The sequence below is a fragment of the Calidris pugnax genome, unplaced genomic scaffold, assembly GCF_001431845.1.
Source record: "Calidris pugnax isolate Ruff unplaced genomic scaffold, ASM143184v1 scaffold245, whole genome shotgun sequence".
Classification (NCBI taxonomy): Eukaryota; Metazoa; Chordata; class Aves; order Charadriiformes; family Scolopacidae; genus Calidris; species Calidris pugnax.
This window is the reverse complement of record NW_015090982.1, coordinates 1,353,031-1,373,329: the sequence shown is the minus strand read 5'-3', so window position 1 is coordinate 1,373,329 and position 20,299 is coordinate 1,353,031. Positions and strand designations below refer to the sequence as shown.

Sequence of the window (20,299 nt, the reverse complement as noted above, 5' to 3'; positions counted from 1 at the left end):
GCGGCTGGAGCTGGCCACTGCTTTCTGAAAGAAAAATGGCCAGAACCTGAGGAGGAGGAGGAACACCACATCTGCTACAAGCTCAGCTGCACTTGCCAGAACCCTACAGAGTCACCATTTTCCCCTCACGCCCTCGGACAGGCCTGAGGGGGACAGCCTGGCAGCTGGCAGGGACTAAAGCCCCTCACAGGCCCCAGAGCCCGGCGGACCTGCCCCTGGGGGCGTCTGGAAATGCCCCACGGCGAGGTCCGGCCCAGCACGGCCGCTGCCCCGCTCCTCACGCTTGTCGCCCCTCTCGCACCTCACCCCCCCCGGCCTCCAATGGAAGAGCCCAACCCCGCCGCCTCGGCCCGGAGCGCGGCGCGTTCCATTCGCAAAAGGGGGATGGGGGGAGGACGACGACCCAGGACCCCGCGGCCGTTCCCGGTGCGGGGCGACCCATCGGCGCCAAGGCGGGGGGGGTGGTAGCCCCTCCGGGCTCCCTCAGCGGGGTCGCGCCCGGGCAGGAGGAGGCTCTGCGCGGCGCCCCGAGGAGAGAGGACGGGGATCTGGAACTCGCGAGGTGCGGCCGCCCTCAGACTGGGTGTGGGATGGCCCCCGAGGCGAGGACAACGGGCTCGGCCTCCCCTCCGCGCCATGGCTCGGCCCTGTTTGAAGGTGAGGCGGGCCGGGGCCAACGGCGGTGCCGTGAGGGGAGAAACACCACCCCGGGCCCAGCCGCGGTGCCCTGAGGGGAGAGCCGCTGCCGCCCCGGGCCCATGTCCAAGCCACGGCCCGGCGACAAGCAGCAGCCCCCGCGGGAGGACGGCGGGCCCCGCGGCGAGGAGCTGCCGGCCCTCTGCCCGCCGCCCGGTACGGGGAAACGGCGAGCTGCCGGGGCCATCGTACGTGGAGGCCCCGGGGGTTCTCCTCCGGTATTTAAATAGGGTTAAGTGTTAATATTTGACACTGAGTGAGGTAGCGGCGCTTCCCCGCCGGGCGGCGGCGCTCCCGGCCGTCACTAGGTGTCAGCCGCGCTCCGCGGGACCGATCCCGGGGCGGGCTCCGCGGGTGGGTGCGGGCGGTGCCGGTGAGGAGCGGGGTCCCTCGACACGCACAGAAAGTGCGGTGTATTGGCTATACACCAACCCGCACGTTTTCACTTTGTCACTTAGAAAGCCGTCCGCTCGTTTATTTTTTTTAAACCCTTTTCCCTGGCGAGCCGTGGGTAGCATTCCTCCTCCTGCTCACTTCCATTCTGCTTTTCTACAGCCAGCCCTCCTCAGGCTCTCTCCATGAGCGAGCTACAGCAAATAACTGATGATATTTCCAAACTGACCATTGTGCACGAAATTGTGCTCGACGGTGACTTCAAACTGCAAGCAGCCAGCTTCTCCCCAAAAAGGTGCATGCATATATATATATTTACAGTCAGGCTTGGTTTCTTTCTGTCACGTTACAGAAAACGTGAGAATGTGGAAAGGAGGTAGATTTGGATCTGACTTTATAACCAACAAGAAAATAAGATAGCTCCTGAAATTAAAAAAAAGAAAAATGTTGGAGCTTCTTTTATTTATTCATTGCTTCATGAGTTACTACCAAGTTCTTAAATACGATGAGAGTCAGATATGACTCACTAACATTGAAAGATTTAGAGGCTTCAGCTGCGTAAGCCATGACTTTGACATTAACAAAGCAGAATTTTCAGTGGAAATCATCTTTGAGGTGTCTGTGTTTTAGTTAAAGATCTGTTTAAGTGAGTGACAATCTCTCATTGCAAAAACAAGCACTAACGGGGAAATCATTCTGTTGATCTTCTCAGAGGACTTGGAGCATTTCCTTGAAAAATGCTGTGCTCTTTTTACCCCTCTGTTAAGACAGGTTAAGTGCTGTGTTTTATGAACAGGGCTGAAAGGAAGGAGTTCTGCTTTAGAATAGGAAATTTAGGTTGAGAGAGCCTTCTGTGAGCTAGGGAAAGGTGAGGTGTATTGCTGCCAGTAAAGACTAAGAGAAAACATCAAGAGACGTGAAGTGCAATGAAAGCCAAGAGGAGTGGTCCCATTGAACTGAGGTTGCGTTTGATATTAATATAAAAGCTCTCCCCTCTCTTCTTTCTTAGCCTGGAAAACAGAGTGAAGGAGACATTGCACAAAGCCTTTTGGGACAGCCTGGAGGAACAGCTCTCCGCTAGACCCCCAGACTACACTCGGGCCATCCAGCTGCTGCAGGAGATCAAAGAGGTGAGCTGTTCCTGAGCCAGGGAAGATGGTTACCTTAGAATTAGTCTTCTCTGAATCATCACCTCGCCCCTTACATCCAGTATTCCTATGTGAACATGTGTGAGAGGGAGGAGAGAATAGGCTTCCTTTAGTTTATAGGGAGACACAAATTACACAACTGCACCTTCTAAAGCCTGTCTGAGAAGGAGACTCATTCTCTGGTCAGAGGTCTTTAAAACATGTACTCTACCAAAAGGATGGAAAGCTTTTGCTTGAACTGTAGTAACAGCCACGGGTCATTCCCAGTACAGCATCTGCAAAAAAAAACCCTGCAATTTTATGTAAAGACATCTCTTTAGGTGTATGAGGAGCAGTATCTACTATTTAAGTGTACAACGTAGTGGATAAGAACATGGTTTAGCACTGGAATGTTCTTTAGCAGGGCATGAAGTTGCATATAGTTTGCTCTTTCAGTCTGTGCTTTCCCATTAGGCTCCAGACAGATGACTCCATTTTTTTTCATGCATGACAGTAAAGGAGGTTTTGCAAGATTTGAAACAGTAGCCAGACATCCTGAAGTGAGTCATTAGAGACAAGCATTCCCTTAAAGCAATGGCGTGCTCCAGCGTTTGTGTACTGAGTAGTTAGCGTAGTCTCAGCGCTAGGCCAGCCTTGGTTCCTGTTGAGCAACTCTGGAAAACTGTGGAGTCCCTGGACCAAAAACAGACGGCTGCTTCTTTGGGCAGGGCCTGCTGTTGTTGCTGCTCCCACGGCACCACCAGCTGCGAAGCCAAATTGAAGAGGCCCTGGACATGGAGTTGATCAGGCAGGAGGCTGAGCACGGGGCTCTGGATATCCATGGTCTCACCACGTACGTCCTTGGCACGATGGCACGGCTGTGCGCGCCCATTCGGGATGAGGAAGTGCAAGGGCTGCAGAGCCTCACAGACCCAGCTCAGCTTCTCAGGTGGGTGATGCTGGTTCTGCCTTGGCCTACACACACCAAAACCAGCAAAGCCTTCAACAATAAAAGACTGGGTTAAGCAGAAACTCCCCCGGACCAAAGACCCTTTTGTGCATTCTGGGCCTTGACTTCCTTATTTTTTTTCAATGTAGACATATTCCGGTTGCCCAGCTGCAGTTTAGACAGTAGAAGAGTCTGTAGTGAAGTAAACCTGGTTTATCTAGTATTTTTTTAGGGACCACTCCAATTAGACCAAACAGGCTTCTGTGAAAAAATGGAACCAAATTAGAGGATCCAATTTCCCCTTTCTCAGCATTCTAAAGTGGCCCCAATTGCAGCACTTACTGCAGTATTAAACCTTCAATTCACTGTGTCTCATCCCAGGGAGATTTTCCGTGTGTTGGGCCTGATGAAAATGGACATGCTGAATTTTACTGTCCAGAGCATCCGCGCCCACTTGCAAGACCACACCATCCAGTATGAACGGAAGAAATTCCAGGAACTCTTGGATAAGCTGCCTAGTAAGTCAGTGGGGAAGGGAGAGGAGAACTGCTACTTCTACAGGAGCTACTAAAGCACTAAAAGGGAACTTTTAGTATTCCAAAGCTGATGCTTTCATCACACGCTTGGTAACAGATGAGAGAAATGCCTTTAAAAGCTGGAGGAGTCCTGGGTCCCTTCCTCAAGGCTCTTCACTAACATACCTTGCAGAAAAGACATTCTGTGTGCTTCGGTTTCTGCCTGTGTAGGACAGAGCTAATGGCTTTCTCATGAGAACTGTAAGTTCTCAGGCGTTTAAAGTGTTTGGAGATCCTCAGAGGAATGAGCACAACGTTGTTAGGAGGCATATTTAAAGAGGAAAGCCTGCATTTGATGTCGACATCTCTTTTGCATGGCTGTAGGTTTCTCTCTGGCTGCCTCTCTCCTTCCTCAGACTCCATTAAAGGTGCTTCCTAGAGACTGAAACCCTCTATGAAATCTCTGGATACCAGTCTTAGTAGCCTAACCCTGTGCCCTGGCAACAGGACATGGATATTGTGTGTTAGTGGTGGTGTAAGCCATTCCCCAGTGTTGCAGGAGCCAGCACATCACCTTCACCTTCCAAATGGGAGAGGGAAATGGAAATTGGAAGAGGGGAAATTTAGATATTAGGAAGAAATTCTTTACTGTGGGGGTGGTGAGGCTCTGGAACAGGTTGCCCTGTTGTGGCTGCCCCATCCTTGGAAGTGTTTAAGGCCAGGCTGGATGGGGCTTTGAGCCCTGCTCTAGTGGCAGGGGGGTTGGAACTAGATGATCTTGAAGGTCCCTTCCAACTCTAACCATTCTATGATTCTATGAAATGCCCGGCCCCTGCAGCTTGCAGCATGGCATACCTGCTTCTTACTGACTTAGCCTGACCAGTCTCTTCTTGCAAACATCTCTTTTTGTCACCCTGTTGCAGACTGCCTGGATCACACCAGAGAGTGGCTGCGCAAAGCGGCAGCAGAAGTGTCCGTGTCCTCTCCACAGCCCCCCCCCCACCCTGCAGGCAGCAGTGGCACAGTGGTGCCAAGTCTCACGTCCGTGCTAAATCGAGGGTACATGAATCTGCTCTCCTGGCAGCCTGGGCAAAAGGAATACCCTGAGGTAGGAGAAGTGCTTGGACCCTTTTGCAGCTTTTTCATAAAGAAATACAAAATGAACGAGTACTGGTTCTGCATCTTCTGTAGAAAGAACTTGCCAGACTCTCTGTTCCCTCTACACTGTGAGTCACTGCACATGGTTTTTCCCTGTTTGAAACAAATTGGATTTTTCACAAAACTAAAGCTCCCTGCTGCCGGGCAGCTGCCTTCCATGCAGCTCCATGGGGATGTTACAGCCCTGCTCCATGGCTTGAGAGCTGCTTGTTTATCCCAGCTGCTGTTCCTGCACCCACAGGCTGGTGTGGTTTCTGTTCACAGACACTGTTTATGGATCAGGCCCGGCTGCAGGAGGTACAAGCGCAGGTGAACCAGCTCACCATCATAGCTGCAGTCCTGCTGGTCACCAGTGGCATGTGTGGAAGCACCTTATTTGGCTCACCTGGGTTTGTAGCTAAGCTGAAACGGGTAACAAAGGTCCTCTTGGAAGGGCTGTCCTCTACCAGGTGGGTTACTTGAAGTTTTCCAGAAGAGCAGTGAGTATGCAGGTACTGGTTGTGGGATGAGCAGCAAGAATGTCCCCCAGGGGTGGAAGAGGTTTCTAAATCCAAATAGCAGCCAGGTCTACTGCAAGGAGGTGGGGGGAAGCCAGCCAGCCAGCCAGCATTTTTAGCTGGGAGTTAACTCTCTAGAGCAATAGTCACTTCTTGATTAGAGGGGAAAATTAGTGGTGCTGATCACTTATTTTATATTAGTCTGCTGCAGGGTAGCTTCCCGCTTGCCAGAGTGGGGAAGGGAAGCTTAGGTCACTTGCAACAGGCACCAGAGCTGTGGCTGAATGTTGGCTGTCCTGTGCTAGCTGGCTGTGATGACACTCCCTGGGGATGTGGAGAGACTTCCCTCCCTCCCTTCCACATCCCTGGAGAGGTTCAAGGCCAGGTTGGACAGGGCTTTGAGCAGCCTGGCCTGGTGGGAGGCGTCCCTGCCCATGGCAGGGGGTTGGAACTGGGTGATCCTTCAATATCCCTTCCAACCCAAACTATTCTGATTCCTTGTGCCTGCAAACCCCTTCCCCAACCAGTGCGAGTGGTGCCCACAGTGCATGTACCTTTGTATGATTTAGGTATGAAGCAGCTTTAGAAGACATCAGCGACCAAGTGCTGCAGGAGGTCAGCAGGGCTCTGGCACAGCTGGGTTACCCCGCTTTTACCACGGACAAATGTGCTTCCCTGAAAGGCCAGATAAAAAGCATCGCTGAGACGGGCAACGCAGTCCGGCAGGTCATGGGTGAGTCTCTGAGTTACGTCTCACTCAGCCTTGAAGACACTTTGTGCTTGCAGGCCACAAGCTGGGGTGAGGTCAATGACCTGCGGGACAGGCCCAGGATCGGTCCCGGCAAAGGAAACTCCCCGCTGAGCAGAACTAACTGCTTGGGGCTGGGAGCAGAGTTCAGTGTCTGGCCTCTCCACACGGTCTGCGCAGGAGAGGCGGGTCAGAGAAGCTAGGTTGGAAACTGCCTCAATTTTCCTGTTCCACCCTGAAAGGCTCCCAAACAGTAAATGCTTTGAAAAATCTCTTAAATCCTCCCTAAAAGCTAAACAGGCCAGAGTGCAGGGTCTGTTCCCAGGTAGTGTTGCAATCTTCAGGCTAGGATGTGGAGTGAGAGCTTAATCACTGGCTGTAGTAAAGCACCATGCTAAGATCTTTAAATAATATTTATCCCTAGGGAGTGCACCGCTTGGTATTCAGCTAACCAGCTGCCCTATAATGCTGCTCCATCAAAATATTTATTCAAATGGTTTGGATAAGAGCTGGTTATTTTGACCTTTTATTAGTACTCTGAACGCTAACTCCACATCAGATTGCAGTGCCACAGGCAGCGAATACACTACAGGAAAGATTATTTCCACATGGAAGACTAGCTTTTATCAGCTATGAAAATAAGGTGAGGTTCTTCCTGCCCACTGCTTCATCTGGTTAAGTATCCTTCCCAGCCCGTGTGGATTCCACCACACTGTTTATTTGGGTTTATTCTTTCCATGTCAGAGCAGGCTGTTTTGTTTCGCTGTAATCCAAAAGGCTGAATTAATGGCCTAACCCAAACCTCACTAAACTCCAGGCTGGGCAGCGTGTGCTGGCAGCGACTCGCTGACGGTGTGGCATCAGGAGGAGATGGTGTGGTACTAGAACAGCCTTCCCCTACCTCGGTCTAAAAACCAAACCCGTGTCTTGCCTGCGCTTTTGGCCACTATCAACATTTTCCACATACTCACCTGAAGTGCAAGAGCATCCGAAGCAGGCGAGTGGCTGAGCCCCAGCTCTGTGCCCTCAGAGAGGCTCCTTGAGGGCTCTCCATTCCCAAATGCTGCTGTGGCAGCGAGAGAAAGCCCAGGCTCTGAAGTTCTATGTTCTTTTCTGCTTCTAAGATGCTGGACATTTCACTGCAGTATGAAAACTCTCAGAGTGGGTGAAATATCTTTAACGTTAGGTTTGAAGGATTTGATCACTGTTAAGTCCTTCAGGCCAGTCCCCCAGCGACTGCCATCGTTAGAAGCAGGTAGTAGTATTTGGAAGAGGAAAACGTTAATCCACTGTGTCCCCAAGTTGATCTAGAGAGTCATTTGTCCACAACCTCCTGTCACAGCCTGGCTGTCCTCAGATCCACTCTTGTCTCGTGAGGAAGTCTTTGTCTCAAAACCAGCTTTCTCTGCAAAGTTTCATTGTTGATTTATTTGTTTTTGTACTTTTGCTCCCTACAGAGCAGCGGATTCATTCCTTCCTCAGCCTTTTCATTTCCCCCGATGGACAGAATTCACAAAAAGATTTCCCAAAGGGCCTTGATCCCATTCAGGAAGAGCTGCTGGAAGTCGGGCGCAGGTTTGGGAGCGTGATCCACCACAACAGGCAGGTGTTTGGACCTTACTACGCGGGAATTCTCCGGAAGGTGCTTCTCCCAAACGCAGAACCAGACTCGGACACAGGGATGGGTTCCCTCTGATCATCTTCAGCGCAAACCAGGCAGGAGTGGAAGGCATTCTCCAAGAGTTTCTGAAATCATGCTTCAGCTTGTAAAAATCAATCAGACAAATCCACCGGGGCCAGGGCTGCTACTGGGAAGTGACTCTTGGCATGTCAGCATCTGAATAAACCTCTCAACTACAAAAAGTTGTGGCTTTTTTCCCAAAAAACGTTATTTGGTGGGGAAGGCAATGAGATGCGGAGCTCATAAAACTGAGGTGCAACTTAAGCTTTTTTTAATTCAAGGTGTTAATTCTGCCATGGGCCCGTAACCTACTTTGCTGAAACATTAGTCACAGCCCAGGGACGCTGTTTGCATTTGATAAAGCCACATGGTATTTAAAATCATTAAAACTCCTCAATATATTTCAGTGTTAGCTTGGAAACCTGACTTACTGAATTATTAGAAATGGAACATATGGTATAAATTTAGAAATCCCTGGTGTATTTAGTATTTTACATCAGCCAGATTTTACTTGACATGAAAATGTGAACTTTAACCTGTATTTAAATGTCTGGATTTCTTGTTCTAATTTTACATAATGAAAACGTCCTACTTCTTGGCAAGCCCAAAAAGCTTTGCTGGGTGAATACAATGGCTGCCCAAACCTTTAAGAGTTGTTACATGAACCATGTGCTGCAGGAAAGTGATTTTAGCATTTATCATGAGTAAATCTGGGTCCTGACAGTGGAACAATTTTGGCAGATGGACATTAATGGGGCTAAAAATGAGCTTCTCACCATCCTGTGAGAACGTACCCAAAGCGGTTGGCAACCGTTCTGCTACAGGTAGGGCTACCTTCAACAGAATACGTGGATGTCTTTTTATGCGTTTTTCTCTAAATAATTTAGTATTTGGGGTCGTTATGACTAACTGCTAAAAGAGCAGCCTCAGCCAAAGCCTGTTCCGCTGCCAGAGAACCACAGCAGGACCAGGCCCAGCTCATCCGCGTCCCGCGCTCCACCTCCACCCTGCGCAACGCCCCGACCTCCTCTCCTTCCTGGGATTTCCAAAGTGCAGGTACAGCCCTGGGCTGAGCTAATTAAACACCAAATTAACTACCTGCCCTCACTCCTCCTTCTCTTACCTTCCCAGGTTTTTCAGACGAGGACGGCGTCGCTTTAACCAGGATGAGCAGGAGACTCCGGTTTAACGCTGAGGTCGCAGTGACAACAGCGTAAATGTGTGTCTAAGGTTGTTTATTAATTCAGTCTGTTCTAAGTTGTACAATTATGAAAACAACAAAACGACTGCTGGAAGCCCAGGAATATTTACAATCTCGCCTTGTTGTAGTGAGGTCAGTCTATGTCGTTGCACAGATTGGGTTATGTTTGGTACCACAAGATGTTTAAAATTCAGACAAATTTGAACAGATTAACAATTGTATATACAGGAAATAAAAGGAAATTCAAGTATCAAAATACAGACAGATTAAATAACATTTGTATTACAAATCAGTCCCACTGCCATACATCACAATTAGCAAAAATGTCTACATTGCAAACTGAACTCGACCGTTCTCTGCCCTGTGCGGGAATCTCAGGTTATTCTTCCATGGGTTAAAAAACAACAACAACAAAAAAAAAAGGTTTGAGCTAGATCAACTTTGCAAGAGCAGCACAGTTCCTTGTGAAAAAATAAAAAATAAAAAAAAAATGCAGTAAGTAATGCCAATAGGAGACCTAAAAGGGAGACCTTTTGCAACAAAGCGTCGCAAACGCGGTGCTTGCTCTAAAATAGACGTGATTGCCTGGAACGATGGGGGCGGGAGAAAGCCAGGGGAGATCCTGCTGCTGGGACCTCCTGGGGTGGGGTGGAAGGAGCGTTAAAGCGACCGACGCCACTTCAGCTGCAGACAGAGCTGGGGGGGGGATTCGGGGGGGACTATTTGGCATCGGGTCTGTGTCTCAGCAGCCTGGGGAAGGTACGGACTCGAGGTACGTCCTGGAAGGTGCCGTATCGTCTCCCTGGGACGGGGGGACAGGCACGTACCCGCCAAAGTTGCATAACTTCTAAAAAGAACAAGCCCAACGTGAGTTCAAAGCTGAACAGCTAAAATTAGCCTTTTTTTTTTTTTACATTTTTTTTTGTAAATACAAAATTAAAAAGGATAAAGCAGCTTCAATTTGGAAAAAAAAAATCATGGACTATTTGGCATCGGGTCTGTGTCTCAGCAGCCTGGGGAAGGTACGGACTCGAGGTACGTCCTGGAAGGTGCCGTATCGTCTCCCTGGGACGGGGGGACAGGCACGTACCCGCCAAAGTTGCATAACTTCTAAAAAGAACAAGCCCAACGTGAGTTCAAAGCTGAACAGCTAAAATTAGCCTTTTTTTTTTTTTACATTTTTTTTTGTAAATACAAAATTAAAAAGGATAAAGCAGCTTCAATTTGGACAAAAAAAATCATCCCCTCCTATAAAAAAAAAAAAAAAAAAAGACAACTCTGCATCTTGGTTTAGCTCTTGAGTTCTCAGCCTGGACTCATGGCGTGCACAACCCAAAAAGCCTGTAAAAAACAAACTCCTTAAAAAGGGGAGCGAGGCCCAGGGCAGCACCATTTTTTCCCAGGCAGGTAATACAGCAGATGCGTTTTGATTCCAAGTCCTGTTCAGCACCAGAAATTTAGGGCACTTCCCTCCAGACACCGCAAACCCTGTGGGGAGGAGGAGCAGCCAGAGCACTGCGCGACGCTGGGACGACTGGGAGACAGTGACTGGCCTGGTCCAGGGCTGGTCTCCAGCGTGAAGGTACCTTGAGAAAAACCCATCGAAATAGAAGGGGAGATGCGTTCCCAAAACAATTGCTTTTGCCTCTGAAGTGAGAAAAGAGAGTATCTGGCTAAAGAACTGTTGGATCACTAAAGACACCCATAGGATTACACGCGGGACTGGGAAGGACCACCAGGGTCAACCCCATCCCTTGGAGATTGGAGTCTTCATCACCACGTCACCTCCAAGCCGATCTTCCAAAAGCTCATGCAGCAAAAAAAAACCAAAACCACCAAAAAAATTCCAAAAGAAAGGTGTCCCTCCTCCCAAGCAGAGGTTCAATTTGCAATCTCTCCAAAAAGACTTGTTGCCAACACACCAAATATTTACACTTACACCAGTATGAATTGCAACATATGCATAACAAGGAATGTTAAGTTTCCTAAATTCATCAACTTAAAAAAAAAATAATAATAATCTCCACTTCCCCCTTTCTAATCATTTACAGGTCTATGCCCTTGGGATTACGGTTCACTTCTCTCCCAGCCTCGCTGGCTGGAGAGACTCAATGACGTCCTGACATACAGCAGCAACTGGAGTTAAACACTAATTATTTGGGCGTTATCGTTCTAGGAGAGCAGCAGGGAACCCCGTCCCCAGCCACGGGGAGGCCTGTGATCACAACAAATGTGCTGCGCTACGTTTTTGCGTCTGAAGAAAGAAAAAAATCACAACCATTTGAACGTCTCTCCCTGGAGGGGAACAGGACTGCGAGAACATCAGTCACAGCCAAACCTACTGCTAAATACTCTGGTAATTCAAAGAAAACCAAGCACACAGCACCTTTGAGACGGTGATTTTTGGGGATACCGGGCTTTGACATCCTCAGGTTAATATGATTTATCCTCAGGTACGGACTGTTTCAGTGTAATGCCCAAAATTTAACTCCTTATTTGTTCATCTTCTGAAAGTTGCACTAATTAAATAATGAGCTAGTATCAAAAAAGTGCTAAATCACAATTGAATGTACTTTTTTTTAAAAAAAGAAAACAACCAACCAACCCCAACCCTTCAGGGCATAACTGCATTTAAAAACAAGACGGGTGCACAGGAGGCTGGAGAAGGGCGTTGTCTCCAGGTATTCAGTGCGGAAACGGGAAGAAATGGTGTCCTTGCCATAGAAATGTCAAGTATTGCAACGCCAGAGTCCTCTGAGGGGAAGCTTCGTACCGATGGGAATACTTGGCCACAACCACTTGGGGGGTGAAAGATCCTTTGCAGATTCTTTTCCTTAAGTTATTTCCATTCGCTCTAAAAGAAGCCTGGAGCAGTTTGGAAACCCAAGGACACAGACTTACCCTGCAAGGCTTCTCCTGCTGGAGAAAGTTATTTCCAAGAATTTGGCGTTCTCTACTGTTCACCCAGAACCGAAGCAGGTTTAAGTACCGTTAGAGATGCACACACCACTCCCACTGCTAAGACTTTCTACTGTACTCCTTGCTGGACTGCGTGGATTCTCAGTAAAAAAAAGGGTATTTTGTTTTTTGTTTTTTTTTTTCCTCCCCCAAAAACCTGCAGTGCTACATTTAAACTGTGAACTGGATTTGCTCACACGTTATAAAATAACAAAAACGGGTCGAAAGACATTTGTCTCAAACTAGAAAAGGTGACATCGCTCTCGGAAGTCTCAACTTTTCCTTGCTAGAAATGGAGGGAGCTGCTTTTGCTCAGCCGGTGGCTGGGATCCCTCTCTCCCCCCTCTGCTTTAGGAGCCCCCACCGAGCCCCCGCCTCTGAGGCAGCCACCGGTGCCAGATGGAGATGATCTTCACGTCAGCAGGTCACTGCTTCCGAGGTCTCTGCCCCGTTACTACATTTCCGTGGTAGGAGACAGCTGCCCGGAGATCAGCTTTTCAGAGGCAAACAGAAAGGAAGATAATGGAATGAATGATGTTCCGAGTCACAGGAAAACAAGCGCTGGGGAAGATGAGGCCAAGAGGAGCCGAGACGCAACCGTGAGGGTTATGGACACGTGGTGGAAGCTCTGGAGTTGGGGCAGGGCTGGCTGTGGCCCCGGATGGTCACCCTTGGAAAGGCACAGGCTCTAGTGACCCGGTGTGGAAGGAGGTGCCGAGGGACCTGCCCTTCCCCACCTGGACCTCAGACCCTCTGAAGGGAACGTGTGGGCAACTGCACGGTAAACACTTACACCCAAACTGCACCATCGCTAGCACCAATTCAGCTTCTCTTTGAAGGATATGGAAAACCTCAGGGCACTTCTTACAGCTTGGAAAGATGCTGATCAACCCCAAACCCAACCTCTCGGGGCACGTCAAACAGCAATACTCTGCTCTCCACAACTGCAGTGTGACCTCTGCTTCGGGGTCCTTCGGCAGAGAAGCACTGGCTCTATGCTGAGGGGCTCCATGCCATATGAAATATATGTACTAGACTGAACTTTCAATTTTTTTTGTAGACAGTCTTTTAAGTCCTATCACTGAGGTTCTCGCTGGCCTGGCCCTTATTTTGAAGTCAGTTTGCCGCTCAGTGCCATTAAGCCACAAATGACTTGGGAGATCAAACTCACTCCTGAGAAAGAGCTAAATAAAAGATTTTGAAACATCTGATTTTACCTCAAGTCTGGGGAGACAGAAGCTTTGAGGGAACTGCTCTAAAGCCCCAGAAAAACTCGGACAAGCTTCTTCCAGCCCCTAAATATCAGGTGCAAATAGTCCAGCACTGCTGTTCTGGCCAACTGGTGACTGTGAAGGGAGATTTGGGGTAAATTCTAAAAGCTGTTTTGGAAATGGAGCTTTACTGGAGATCCGAGTGTCTAAGATCTGCCCCCAGAGGTGAGCTGCCACCCAGCCCTTCCTCACAGCTCTAACACCCACCCAGCATCACCACCAGTCTCCACAACTGGGCTGTGAGGGGATTCTGCCAAGACGTCCAACCCACGGTGAGTTGAGACGCTCACACCAGGGTGCAGATGGGCTGCAGGCCCTCTCTCCCTGCCCCCTCTGCCCCGGGAGAGGGGCCCCAGCCGCTGCCCGCGGGGACGTCGGGTCCCAGGGGCTGGTCTCCGCCAGCCGAGCGCCGGAGCTGTTAGAGAGCGAGGTGAGTTGAGACGCTCACACCAGGGTGCAGATGGGCTGCAGCCCCTCTCACTGTCCCCTCTGCCCCGGGAGAGGGGCCCCAGCCGCTGCCCGCGGGGACGTCGGGTCCCAGGGGCTGGTCTCCGCCAGCCGAGCGCCGGAGCTGTTAGAGAGCGAGGCTGAGCACTGGGGGTTTGCTGCCACGGTGTGGAAGTCCCAGAGCCTTTCACTAAAGCGTCTTAAAACCTCTCTGCAAACAGAGCGAGCCTCTCACCCCGAGAGGAGGGTAAATACATCCCCATCCTGCACAGAGGGAAACAGGTAAAGAGAGACAAAGTTCCCAGGGCACACAGCAAGCCAGGGAGACGCAGCACCAGAGCAGGAGTGCTGCCTCCCAGCGCTGTGATTCATCAGACCATCCTCCTCCTCAGTTTCATCTCTGAGCTTTACCAACTCAAGCAAAGGAACCAGGGGCAGGACCATGGATTTCTGGGGGGCTTTCACGGGGTCCTGAACTGCTGGCATGGCATCCCCAGCCCTGCCCTGACCTGTGCCAAGTGCCTGCCGTCTCACACAAATGATCCCCAGTCACATCCTGGAATTAAAAGCTGCTTCTACTGAGAGAGACAGAAACAGGGACGTTCTCCTGCAGGAAAATCACACGCACTTGAGAAGCTGCCAGAAAAGGCAGCGGTGGGCACTGCAGAGCCATCTCTCAGTGAAATCCTGGCTCTCAAGGACAGAAGGCGACAGATGTTTCAAGATCCCTACAGCCCTCACGGTGCAGTGGTTTGCAGACTGAAAACAAGCCTTGGGATCAGCAGCAGACTGATTTCAATCACGTTCCTCCCTTCGGCAAAAAAACCCCGTACACCTGCAGGGAAGCCTGCTGAGCACCACAGAGCTCCGACTGCTTCGTCGGGCCTCCACCAGGGCAGCATCCAGCCCCTCTCAAAAAACCTCCCCAGCACGGGGCTGACAACATTTGCCTTTAAAAGCTTAACCTCCTCATGCTACGCCCAGAGCTTGGTGAGTGTAAACAGAAGGACTATGGGGGAAAAAAGTCCTGCAAGGGACTGAAATGCAACCGAAACCACCCCCTCATCTCCGGGGGGGACGGAGCTCACAGTGGGAACGATCACACCCGGCCCAAACCAGTGCTCCCCAGCAGAGCAGGTTTTCTGTTCCAGGCTTCCAGGGGAGAGACTGTGGGCGAAGGGTCCCAGTGAGGAAATCTAGTGAACGTGTGTTATTTGCAAGACAGCATCACAGTGGTTAGTGTCGGCTGGAGTGGCAGGTGGAAGAGGGTGAGTTCGCTGGAACAGTAACGCAGCCGTGGCTCAGTCGGACAGAGGAGGATCGAGGAGGGGGGGTGCGTGCACCGTGGAGACAAGAGGTCTCCATCAGTCCAAGGATAAGAAGGTGAAATAGAAAGGAAAAAAAAAATAATAAAAGGCCTGGGGAGTGTCACCTTGCCCCAGGGATTCACAGTGCCAGAGCGAGGGGAAAGACGTGAAAACGGCAGGCGGCTTCCTGGGTCCACATCTCCGGTCCCCAGCCTGTCTCCCTCTGCTCCTCCCGCCTCACTGAGATCTACCAGCGTTACCCTTGTTTCCGAGTAAGGAGAATTCACAGTGTTCAGTAGTGATCAGGTACAAAAGCCGTTTAAAGTCTACAGTCTCCTAAGTGCTGCTGCTGTGACGTAGTGCCTACGCGGGGCTCAGTGCGAGCAGCTGGAGGGAGAGGGAGCTTAGAAGAGCAGAGAGATCAGATCGCAAAGGCACGGTTAGACTGGGCGGACGCGGGGTGTTTGCTTTAGAAGATAGTGGTCTCATACTTAGTGCTGAGGGTCCGCTTGGAGTCCTGTTTGGGGTCCACGACCCAGGAGACGCTGGCATGAGACTGGGAGTCTTGGTCCACTTCAGGGGGCTCCAGCTGGAAAAGAAGGAGAGAAAGGGGCACGTCAGGTCAGCCGTGCTTCTGCCGCACGACGAGCGGGGACTCAAAGCACGGAGAGGCCGCTGCTCTGCCTAACGCCCGTCCCAAAACCGTGCACGTGTGCGGGGAAGCAGCTCTGGCTGGGGAGGCACTCGAGTCCTTCACGGCTAAAACGTGTCTGGCCACGTCAGTCTCAACCCAGCACCCCGAGATGACTTTGAGTCAGGCCCGCGAGCCCCTATTACCGTGAGCGACAGCTTCGCTTCGTCTCGCGAACGAGCATGAAAAATTGAGCTCTATAGAGATGGCACTATAAAAAAAAAAAAGTAAAAGAGGCAGAGGGAGAGAGAAGGAGACAGCTCCTGGCAGGTGAGCTCCCGCGTGATTTACTCTCCTGACCAAGCGAGGCTCTTTCATCTTGTCCTCCTAAATCAGGATCCTACGGGAAGGTTAACAACACCAGAAAGAGCAAGGCAGTTAGTTGAGAGCTGCCACTCTCCATCAGCGGGGGCAGATCCGAGCCCTTTCTCCCTGGGGATCAGCTGAGCCCACGGCGGGGCCCTGGAAGGAGCAGGGGAAGGGAAGGCAGCGGCGAGGCAGGACACGGGGACCACAGCAGGAGAGGCGGGACGCGGGGAGGCGGAGGGGGCAGCCCGGGTCGGGGGGTGATGGAGGGTGGCAGGAAGAAGGGTAAAGACCTTGGCTCCAGGACTAACAGACTGCAGCGGCAGGTAGGAGGGGCGGTGTGTTGTACAGGTGTGACAGTAACAACAGCGGGTGTCAGGAGGGAGCGGCACCTGAGCGGGGGGAGCAAGCAGAACACAGACAAAAGGAGACATTAAAGGAAGGCAAATGGTTTATGCAGCAGTCCCTGCTCCTCAGCAGCTCCAGCTTGGGCTACAGGGACACTCCTGTGCTTCAAAACACAGGTTACCGACCGATCTTAGGGAGGTTTCTGCTGGGTTTGCACATGGAAGCTGTGCTGGACCCAGCAGGGCACTTAAACCCCATCCCACCCGGGCTATTTCCACCTCTGCTTGCCCTCATCCTGCCCACAGCAGCGCCACAGACACCGCAGCAGCACCTGAAGTTACAGCCATCGTGTCCACATCAGGGCCCCCACCACCACGAAAGGGGAGGTTTAGGGGTGCAGTGCCCAAGAGAAACCCCAGCTCAGCCCCCGCGGCCGGCCCCGCGCGTACGTACTGCGGATTTCCTCGTGCCGGCTCGCGGCTTAGGCACCGGTTTGGAAGATTTCGTTTCAATGGTTTCTCCTGCTGCAGCGCCCAGGGGCTTCGCTCGCTGGGCCTGGAGGGCCAGCTGGTAGGCGACCTCGAACGCCTGCCCCAGCGTGAGGATGATCTCGTACGTCAGGTTCTTTGGGGAGACCAGAGAAACAAGGAGCTGTTAGATGCCTACGAGTCACCTACGTGTCCACGTGCTCAGCAGCTCGCTCTGGAGATGCCGACCTTGGCAAAGCCCAGCACCTTCCAGCAGGTCCCATCCTGGCAAAGCCTCTGAGCTCCTGCCCCCTGGGGAAACCAGCCCCGAGCCACCCCCACGCTGGCACAGCCCCGGCTGGTGGGACCCCCCGTGAGCCCCCTCCAGCATCGCAGTTTAGCAGCGTTTTGCATTGTCAAGGAAAAAAAAGCCCAAACGTCTCATACAGCCCGTTCTGCTCAAGAATAAAAGCAAGTTATGCTTCCACACTCTCAGTGAATTAAAAGGCTGTTAAATCAGCCTATTACACTCAACGTAATTGAGAGCGTATTAGGGTTTTGTTCACGGCATATTCCCCAGGAGGGAAAAACTCCTGCCCTGCTTTATTCAGCACTGGAGGCCACACTAATGACACCAGACACGTATTCTCTCTGTCAACAGAGCTCCAAAGCAAAAGCATTTTGAGCTGGGACTCAGAAAGGAATATTTTAGGGTAGAAACAGGTAAAAGAGCCCTAGAATGGAACAGATCCTGCTCTATGACTCGCCAATAAAGCTGAGGGATGAAGTAAGTGGTCTGCAAAGGACCACACGTGCTGGGGGGCGAGATGCAATGACCCACTCACCACATCCACGGTGCTGAAGACGTGGCAGTAGTGGTGGCTGGTCTGCAGGTCCTTGGTGATGTAGGCGAACGTGCAGAGATCCTCGGGGTCCTGAGCGGCGCAGGAGATGTTCCGGATCTCGTGCTCAGCAATGACATTCTGCCGGGGTCAACCACAAGCACTCGTCACCCTTCTGGGGATGGCAAATACACCCGGCAAACGGTGGTCGTGGCAAGTGTGTACTGGGGGCGGGGAGCAGGGGGTCTCCCAGCCAGCCCAGTCCTAGGTCCCTCCCATGGTAGGAATAAATGGCAACATGGTCCACAAGCAACCAGTTTGCCCAGCCCTTGGCATTCAGATAGCCATCACTACCTCGGTGCTCTCCTGTGGTGTGGAGAAATTGGGCTCCTCAGGATCAGCCGTGGCTTCTGGAGCCACTAGATACGACCCGGAACACCCCAGAAGGTGGGACTGTAGGTCTTGTTCCCCCAAACACCAGCTTGGAGGCATCTGAAGCTCACCTTGTTAGAGGCATCGATGAACTTCACCCCCTTGTACGTGATGGACAGTATTATGGTTGGGATCTTCTTCATATGCTCTGTGGATTTCTTCAGAAACAAGAACATGCAAGTGGTCAATTGTGAATAAATGCTCCTTTGTCATCACCATCCCAGCCCACCCCAGAGACCCCCAGCCCACTGCTCCACAAAGGCAGCCCTTGGGGGTCTTGGACCAGGAGGAGGAAAGCTGGCTCTTGGTGGAAGCAGAGGGGAAGGGATGGGGATCTGAAGTGAACCCAGCACCCCCTTCCCCAGTGAGAACACCCGTTCTCCCACTGCACAGACCTTCCAGCCATGGGGAACCTGGGGAGGGACAGTTCACCAGTGACAGTGGCGCGGTCTGTTACGTGGCCCAGGCTCCTGCTCAGCACATGGGCAAGCCCGCAGGGTTTGGGGAACCACAGCTCCACCGAGACCCCCCAAACCCCTTGTCCACATCACCCACCACCGGCTGTGAGCGGATCCCCCCTGTCCCTGTGGCCCCCGTACCCTCATCTTGGCGCAGGCGTCCTGCGTAGACTCTGTCCCGCGGAGGTCTTTGATCAACATGGAGCCCAAGTACTGTTTGGAAGAGAGAGAGATGTTCAAGTCGATGCCACGGCCCCACAAGTGACCAGTAGCTCCAGTTTGGCAGGGACAGGTTGCCCGGGGCGGCGGGGAGAAGTGTGACAACCCCCCACGCATCAACCTGACCCCAGAGCCTCCTCATCCTCACCACCTCCACAAGCCAAAAGCCACTTACGTTGGCCTCGTACCCGCAGGACTCGAAGATGAGCTTCTCGGGCTGATGCTGCCAGTTTTGGACTGGGGCGTAGGGGGCAGCCAGGCTGGGGGGGCGCAGGGTCAGCTTTGACTCCCGACGGTCCTCCTGGAAGGGAAGAAACGTGGATGTGAGGCCACAACAGAGCCAATGTGGATTGAAAGACGGATCTTGGGAGGGCTTTTTGGGCTGATGGATTTGAGGTTCCCACCAGCCACATCCCACAGGGCTGGGAGGAGGCAGCGGGGGCTGATGGAGGTGGGAGTCACCCATTTCCAAGGTGAGACTGAGACATAAATGAGTTGCTGGCTCGAATGCCTGAGGGGAGCAGTGCACGACCAGCTCTCTGGCCCTTCGTGCATCACCCTAACTCCTTGCTGGCTCCAGAGAGGGGGGAGCCTGCACTGAACTGCACGGAGGGACCCCCAGGACACAAAACCACCCACTGACCTGTGCTTTGTAGCGCTCGGCTCTGGAGTAGGGAGTAACGTCGGTGCCGTGGTCGTGTTGCCTCTTCCCGGTGTCCCCGGAGGGCAGCAGGAGATCGGCTGATCTGCCCGTGCAGGAGTCGTTCTGGCTCAGGGGTGATGATGTCTGGGACATCAAGTCCTGGCACTAGAAGCAAGCGGACACCAAGAATCGTGGTGGTCAGGCTGTGCCACAGCCGTGCCCAGCCCTCGCTGCCCTCCGCAGCCTCCGACACGAAGGGTGCAGAGAGCAGAGATAACGGGGTCAGCTCCTGCCTCAGTGTCACCAATCCCACCGTTTATTTTCCGCTTGATCCCCCGAATTTGCTCGGGGATGGTTTCAGGTGGGTATTTTCAGCCCTTTCTGCCAAGCACACCTCCCGCCAGCAGGTCCCGGGAGGGCAGGAGATGGGGGAGGCTGCGGGCAGGCTGTTTCCAGAGGAGCAACCTCTGCTAAAGCGCTGAGCAAAACAGCACTCCGAGCTGCTGACCATCAACCACCCCAGGAGAAAAGCCTCGGGGAGCCCAGCGAGAGATGAGCCCAGCTGCCTGACAGCCTGGCTCTCACTGCAGGCGAGGGGCCCGGCAGGCGACGCGGGGAGCTCACAGCTGCGACGCGCATTAGTCCTATTCAACGCGCTCCCTTAATTTGCCATTGACGTCCTTCCGCTCCCCAGGCCGGAGCCAGGCGCTGGATCCCACCAGCTGCAGCACCAGGAAATGCTGCAAATGGGCCCATTCTCTCAGGCAGCCTCCCCCCACCCAGCACAGCAATCAGGCCGTGCTGCACCAGAGACACCCCCTCACCCCCCGCTACAACCCCCCTTCGGTCTCTGCAGACTCAAGAGGACGTTCCAGCCAAGCACAGACCCTCAGCTGGTTACTGCCCTTTTTGGCTTTTGTGTCTGAAAAAGGCGTTGTTGAGAGC

At 52.2% G+C, this 20,299-nt stretch overlaps 2 protein-coding genes across 9 annotated transcripts in view; one reads left to right on the top strand and one right to left on the bottom strand.

Annotated features, from left to right (window-relative positions):
- The first annotated feature begins 395 nt into the window (after positions 1 to 395).
- Positions 396 to 9,225, top strand: TCP11 (t-complex 11, testis-specific). 2 transcript variants are annotated; one of them, XM_014953714.1, is made up of 9 exons: positions 396 to 657; positions 1,252 to 1,384; positions 2,099 to 2,219; positions 2,945 to 3,165; positions 3,547 to 3,683; positions 4,604 to 4,788; positions 5,103 to 5,287; positions 5,905 to 6,068; positions 7,541 to 9,225. In XM_014953714.1, the coding sequence occupies exons 1-9, from the start codon at positions 591 to 593 to the stop codon at positions 7,777 to 7,779; spliced, it is 1,452 nt and encodes a 483-aa protein (XP_014809200.1). In that variant the 5' UTR covers positions 396 to 590; the 3' UTR covers positions 7,780 to 9,225. The 2 variants fall into 2 exon arrangements, with proteins under 2 accessions (XP_014809200.1, XP_014809199.1); XM_014953713.1 differs by lacking the exon at positions 396 to 657 and adding an exon at positions 704 to 852.
- A 725-nt stretch (positions 9,226 to 9,950) lies between these two features.
- The window catches only part of ANKS1A (ankyrin repeat and sterile alpha motif domain containing 1A), a 78,444-nt gene continuing 68,095 nt past the window's right edge, over positions 9,951 to 20,299 (bottom strand). For 3 of the 7 annotated variants that reach the window (XM_014953710.1, XM_014953711.1, XM_014953706.1), the window contains 7 exons: positions 19,355 to 19,519; positions 18,887 to 19,012; positions 18,634 to 18,705; positions 18,106 to 18,192; positions 17,606 to 17,743; positions 16,747 to 16,917; positions 13,653 to 15,537 (listed from right to left, as the gene is read on the bottom strand). In XM_014953710.1, the coding sequence (XP_014809196.1) occupies positions 15,418 to 15,537; positions 16,747 to 16,917; positions 17,606 to 17,743; positions 18,106 to 18,192; positions 18,634 to 18,705; positions 18,887 to 19,012; positions 19,355 to 19,519 (879 nt within the window). In that variant the 3' untranslated portion in view covers positions 13,653 to 15,417. The other 4 variants (XM_014953708.1, XM_014953709.1, XM_014953712.1 and 1 more) reach the window with 2 other exon arrangements.

Bases quoted from the DNA above. Each gene is read 5' to 3' on its own strand.
- TCP11 (XM_014953713.1), top strand. From the start codon at position 759: ATGTCCAAGCCACGGCCCGGCGACAAGCAGCAGCCCCCGCGGGAGGAC. The intron at 853-1,251 runs GTACGGGGAAAC...GCTTTTCTACAG, and splicing joins GGCCCTCTGCCCGCCGCCCG to CCAGCCCTCCTCAGGCTCTC. The intron at 4,789-5,102 runs GTAGGAGAAGTG...TTCTGTTCACAG, and splicing joins GGCAAAAGGAATACCCTGAG to ACACTGTTTATGGATCAGGC.